The sequence below is a fragment of the Cyprinodon variegatus genome, unplaced genomic scaffold, assembly GCF_000732505.1.
Source record: "Cyprinodon variegatus isolate N-32 unplaced genomic scaffold, C_variegatus-1.0 Scaffold196, whole genome shotgun sequence".
Lineage (NCBI taxonomy): Eukaryota > Metazoa > Chordata > Actinopteri > Cyprinodontiformes > Cyprinodontidae > Cyprinodon > Cyprinodon variegatus.
In genome coordinates, this window is record NW_015150649.1 from 494,716 (window position 1) to 500,199 (window position 5,484).

At 36.4% G+C, this 5,484-nt stretch overlaps 2 protein-coding genes across 2 annotated transcripts; both read left to right on the plus strand.

Annotated features, from left to right (window-relative positions):
* Positions 1-36: 36 nt before the first annotated feature.
* mrpl53 (mitochondrial ribosomal protein L53) lies at positions 37-2,843 on the plus strand. Its single transcript, XM_015379623.1, has 3 exons — positions 37-150; positions 1,862-1,974; positions 2,650-2,843. The coding sequence occupies exons 1-3, from the start codon at positions 56-58 to the stop codon at positions 2,766-2,768; spliced, it is 327 nt and encodes a 108-aa protein (XP_015235109.1). The 5' UTR covers positions 37-55; the 3' UTR covers positions 2,769-2,843.
* A 1,027-nt stretch (positions 2,844-3,870) lies between these two features.
* On the plus strand, positions 3,871-5,215 carry LOC107087831 (fatty acid-binding protein, heart-like). The gene is made up of 4 exons (XM_015379615.1): positions 3,871-4,030; positions 4,121-4,296; positions 4,380-4,481; positions 4,963-5,215. Exons 1-4 carry the CDS (start codon positions 3,958-3,960, stop codon positions 5,011-5,013), a joined length of 402 nt encoding a protein of 133 aa, XP_015235101.1. The 5' UTR covers positions 3,871-3,957; the 3' UTR covers positions 5,014-5,215.
* Positions 5,216-5,484: the final 269 nt, after the last annotated feature.

Genomic DNA, 5,484 nt, shown 5'->3' on the forward strand with positions numbered 1-5,484 from the left:
CCGAGAAGTAGAACTTCACTTCCTGTTGAGGTAAGAGGTCACCATTTCAGAAAACATGGCGGCTCCCAGTAAATCTACTCTGCTATTAAAGTCTGTGAAGAAAATAGTCGTCCAGTTTTGTCCCTTCGAGTCCAATGTTCGCTCCACACGGTGAGAAACTTCTATTCAACATTTCTGTTGTGCTAAAAGGTCGTTGTTTTGCTATAGATTTATAATAATGGGTTTGTTAGCGAACAATTAGCAGTAAGTGTCAAATAATAGCTCATTTTAAAGGAGATTTTTTGGCTTTTAAAGTATATGAACGTTTATAATTTAATTTTGTGTAAGGTACTTGGTTATTTTATTGATAAGGTTAACATTCTGCCATTTCGCTATTTAATGTTGTGGGGGTCTGTCATATAGAAGGCTTTTTAACATGTTTACAATTGTTGTTGTTTTCCTCATGTATTTGTTTTTATTGATGCTGGGATTTTGGCAGACATGTTTTATTATCTGTGTTCTCCCAGCCATCTCCAGTAGGATCAGTTTGACCTGTTTGAATAAAAATCTAGATGCTAATACTTTCTGTAAACTCATGATGTAAGGTGGTAACTCAAAAATCAAGGATCCCCTTCATAAAATATTCAAATAAACTATAAATGACCTTTTTTTTTAAGGTTGGAAGATTGAATAAGGGTAAAAGTAATTTTTTAGTTAATCTATATCTAGAAACTTGTAAAAAAAACAAAAAAAGAACTTCAAATTTGCAGCACCCGTGTAGAAATAAATCGATTAGACATCAGTGAAAACTTCAGCACTGCTTTCCAGGAAATGCCAGGCTTGTATTCGGAGTCCAAAACTTGAATGAGATTAAATCCTTTTTAAATACATATTATGATAATGAAATAATGTTTATTTAATGTTTTTACGATCAGTTTCTTTTAGTTAAAGTACTGCCCTCATTCATGGACTAAAACATAAATAATGTCTGCTTAGTTTTCAGCACATTTAAGCTCAAACTGATGGTTTGATTCTAATCGCTTGAAGATTATCATTCAATTACTCAGCTTAAATATTAAATTCTTTCATCAGGACCAAAGCATTATTATTACAATGTTTGAACTCTATGGCTTTTAACTGACATTCTTGGTATCTCTGGGAAAAGGTTATTGTAGAAACAACAACACAGCACCCACAGACACAATTACTCATACTCTAAATAACAGCACTCTATATAAACTTAATAAACAAAGAGCAAGAAAACAATTAAATGAAGAAAAAAAACTTTAAAAATAGCTGTTAAAACTTTTAAAATAGGGCACCAAACACAGTGTTGAAGTATGGATAATGATAATAGTCCAAATACTACTATTGATAATCAAAATAATAGCAATCATCACAATAATAATATTAGTAATAATTAAATTGTTTATTTAAATGTAATATCTTTGAGTGTATAAAAAGGTTAAAATATATGGGACATAAATAAATATGTATATAAATTAACTAGTATAAATATGTGTATCTATACCACAGCATTTTTAAAAGGTCATTGCATACAGACTGTAGAGCTTGATGCTCTATATTAAGCATCCCTGTAAACCGCTATCTTGAGTTTTATCGATGAGTGGATGCAAATATAATATTACACATAGGCTATTTAGGTAATTGCAGCTTTGCTTACATTGAGATCACAGTGATGATAGTTATATGTTGTGCAGGTCTGTGGTAAACCTGAAATATTTCACAAGGATTAATCCAGAATTAGTCTCCAATCCAGAGGAGGCAGTGTGGCAGGGCTGCTGGGTTAGGAGCAGCTCATACATCAGACAACAGTGCATCAAATCCTTAGAATCCTTTCACCCTCTGTTTGTCTTTTCAGAGAGTTTCTGGCTTTGGTGGGTTCAGAAAAGGCCCGCTCCACCAACATGAACTGTGAGGTGATACCTGTGGTGAAACACGACAAGTCGGAACCAGTGATCGATGTGACTTATGGTAAGAAATGGGCTGCTGGTATTTGTGCTTTGTAATAGAGAAAAAAAGAAGAAGAAGGAGAAGAAAAAAAAAAGAAAACAGGCATTGTGATGCACACCCTGACAGCTGCAGATCCAAAAAAAAATGAGTTAAAATGAAATCCCTGATGTTTTAGGTAATGTTACACTCTTGGGCACTAGGGGACGTCATGGGGGAAGATCTGAACTCTGCCAAAGATTTGGCTCTGCTAGTTTCCCAGGGTTCCTTTAGTCTCTTTAATAATTTTTGTCAAAATGTATTTAGATGTGTTAATGAACTTCATACAAAAACATCTTTGCAACATCAAAGTTCACTGTCCCTCCTGTTCAGATCAGATTATTTAAAGGATAATTCAGTCAGAACAAATAAGGTAGAATCAAATAAGTTGAGTTTAGCAGCTGTAGGTAGAAACAAAGTTGCTCTATTCAAACATCCACTTTTTATCCCATTTAGTTCCTGATGGTTAGATTGGATGTTAGGTAGGTAGTCAGCTCCCAAATGTTTACCACCAGTTTTCATAGAACCCATGAGCGTCTATTTTGTTTTTTTGACATTTGCTCAGAGTTAACTTTCCCTGGATTGGACTCTCCTCACAGCACATCCTCTTTTGAGTCCTCTCATTGTTCTTTCTGTTTTTTTTGTTGTTTGTTGCCACAGTGGACGGAGAGAGGCTGGTGATGAAGGGGGGGAGGTTGACCTGCAGCGAGATGCTGAATGCGTTTCAGTCCCGCTGTAAAGACAAGGACCCACAGACCCTTGCTGGAGTCAAGAAGTGACCGACTGTTTTCCGCTTGTTTGTATTTATATGTGTAAAAACATTGGATGTGCACAATAAAATATGTTTGACTATGGTTGTTTTTTGGTTTATTCACTTAAGTCCGTTTATACAAAGTTATACCTCAGACATCCTTTTTTTCTACGTTCAAATCATATTGTTGAGATAAAGATCTTAAATAAGAGACCACCCTTGTTTTGGAATTGGATTTTTTTTTTTTTTTTTAAGTCTCTCCATTTGAAAGAACAACACAACAAATACAAGTGTGTTTTTCCACTCTTCGCTGTGTCTCTCCCCCTGATTTGTTTGCAGGTTTGTTCATCCATCCATGCATTTATTGTTTTACATTTGCATATGCATCATTTGTTTACTTGTCCATCCATCAATTCCTGTTTTTACATGTTCTATATTATTCATTTCACTCTGACATTTGGGTGCAAAAGTAGTGAACATTTCAGTATTGACCAATTTTATGCCAAAAATGGAGGGGGAAATTTGATTGAACAAAGAATCTTAGGTGAATCCTTTTTGTGCAAGATAAAGAACAAATATTTGGTGTTACAAAATAAAATGACCTTAAGTACTCCACTCCAATAGTGGACTTCATAGTATGACATCCAGAGATCTTTTAGACGCCCGTAATGCTGCTGATTTACCTGGTCAATACCATCCCGTATCTAAGGCTCACAATAGGACAAAATAGTCACTCTGCTGTGATATGCAACAGTCTGTTTAATTTGAACCTAAATCTATATCCTGATATTAGAGATAAGGTACTGTGATATTCTTGTCATGGTGAAGTGTGATTGCGCTGATTAGGTGTGGTTCAGTTCAATTCATCTGATGAATTTATGCTGCATACTATTGAATCCCTACACAATATAAGTCATTTTGATTTATTTATATATATATATATATAGACCCTTTTAAAATACAGTTCATAAACAGCAGGGTGCGTTAAAACATGCAAATATGAGAAACACTGATGTAAAAAGCCAGATAGTGAGTAAAGTCGGATTATTGGAGGCGGGATTTCAATTATTTAAATTTGTGACTCAGAGGGCTGTGATTGGCTCCATGGCTGTTTATAAAAAAAGCGATCTGGCTCTTTAAAAGCGAGCATCCACAGTCTAACTAAACACTGCGTGGATTTTAGGGGAGGAAAAAAAGAACTACTGAAGACCGCAACCATGGTTGACAAGTTTGTAGGAACATGGAAGATGATTTCCAGCGAGAATTTTGATGATTACATGAAGGCACTGGGTAAGCATGCTCAGATGCAAATAATTTAAAGTAGCTCATTTTGATTTAAAAGTATTTATTTATTTTGTTTTCTTTGTTCCTGCGCTACAGGAGTGGGTTTTGCCACCAGGCAGGTGGGGAACCGAACCAAACCCAACTTCATAATGAGCGTGGATGATCAGGGGATGATCTGCATGAAGTCTCAGAGCGCCTTTAAAACCACTGAGGTCAAGTTCAAGCTCAATGAGCCTTTTGATGAGACAACTGCTGATGACCGAAAGACTAAGGTTTGGGTTTCTTTAATTATGAACTGCAAGGTTTGCACGTGGAAAAGCTGTTAATTGTGGGAGTTTAATTGTCTGTCCTGCAGAGTGTGGTCAGTCTGGATAATGGTAAACTAATCCAGAAACAGAGCTGGGATGGCAAAGAGACCAGTATTGAGAGGGAGATCTCTGATGGAAAACTGGTTGCGGTAAGGATTTATTTTTTCTTCCCCTCTGCTTTTGGTAAATCTCAAATTCCTGGCTATGGATATTGTGGAAATGCATCTAGGAAACTTTGCAGGGGCAGCAGTGGCGGCTCCAGGAATTATTTTTCCCTGGGGTTGCTTAAGGGATTTCCAGAGGTGGAAACATTAGAATGGTGCCTGAGTAGCCATATTGATTTTTATCCATTTTTATTTTTGTGCATGTAATTTGGGGTTGGGTTGTGTGTTTTTTTTTTTTTTTTTTAAGATTAAAAATCATCAAACTACTTTGAACTGCTTACTCATTATGCCCTTTGACTTTTTATAATGGGATTTTCTTAAAGGGTAAACCACTGAATTGTCATCCTTCGCTCCTTTCTACCATCAGCTGTGCTGGTCTAGCGTGGGGTTTCTTCTACCTTGAATTAATGCTTCTGTCTTGTAGTCTCTAGACTCGACTCTTGATGCTTCTGCTTTTTCTCTACAGAAATGCATTATGGGAGACGTGGTGGCAGTGAGGACGTATGTAAAGGAGTGACCTTTTCCTTGATGACCAGCTCAGTTTAATGAGCATGCTCCCAAAGAATGACGTGTTCTGCTCTCTTTACACGCTGTTTTCCAAAGCCTGCTTTTTTTTTTTTTTTGTACCTTGTTGCCCCAAATTTGATTCCCTTTTTGGGTTTCGTTTGGAAATGTTGTGGTGGTTTGTGAATAAAAGAATTAAGCTTTTGTCAAATTGATGCCAGAGTCTGAGCCTTTTTTTTTTATCGGGTGTCATTTTAAAATCTGTTTCTCGATTTAGAATTTTTAATCTAAAGGCAGCATTTTGACTTGCAGTATCTAAGTGTCCTTTTAAGGTCAAAGCAATTTTTTCAGTCCACCCGACTTGGATTCAAAGGAATGTAATGAGTGCATTAGAGGAAATGTTTTCCCCCTTTTTGGAAAGGCTGAACATTTCCCATTGCAGCTCCCCTTTTGGAAGTCCCCACCCTATTGGCTGTGTTTTGTG

What these genes read in the sequence shown, in the direction of transcription:
- mrpl53 (XM_015379623.1), top strand. Translation starts at nt 56, where the DNA reads ATGGCGGCTCCCAGTAAATCTACTCTGCTATTAAAGTCTGTGAAGAAA. An exon ending in TCCAATGTTCGCTCCACACG is followed by an intron (nt 151 to 1,861) that starts GTGAGAAACTTC and finishes TTGTCTTTTCAG; the next exon opens with AGAGTTTCTGGCTTTGGTGG. An exon ending in AGTGATCGATGTGACTTATG is followed by an intron (nt 1,975 to 2,649) that starts GTAAGAAATGGG and finishes TTGTTGCCACAG; the next exon opens with TGGACGGAGAGAGGCTGGTG.
- LOC107087831 (XM_015379615.1), top strand. Translation starts at nt 3,958, where the DNA reads ATGGTTGACAAGTTTGTAGGAACATGGAAGATGATTTCCAGCGAGAAT. An exon ending in CTGATGACCGAAAGACTAAG is followed by an intron (nt 4,297 to 4,379) that starts GTTTGGGTTTCT and finishes TCTGTCCTGCAG; the next exon opens with AGTGTGGTCAGTCTGGATAA. An exon ending in CTGATGGAAAACTGGTTGCG is followed by an intron (nt 4,482 to 4,962) that starts GTAAGGATTTAT and finishes TTTTCTCTACAG; the next exon opens with AAATGCATTATGGGAGACGT.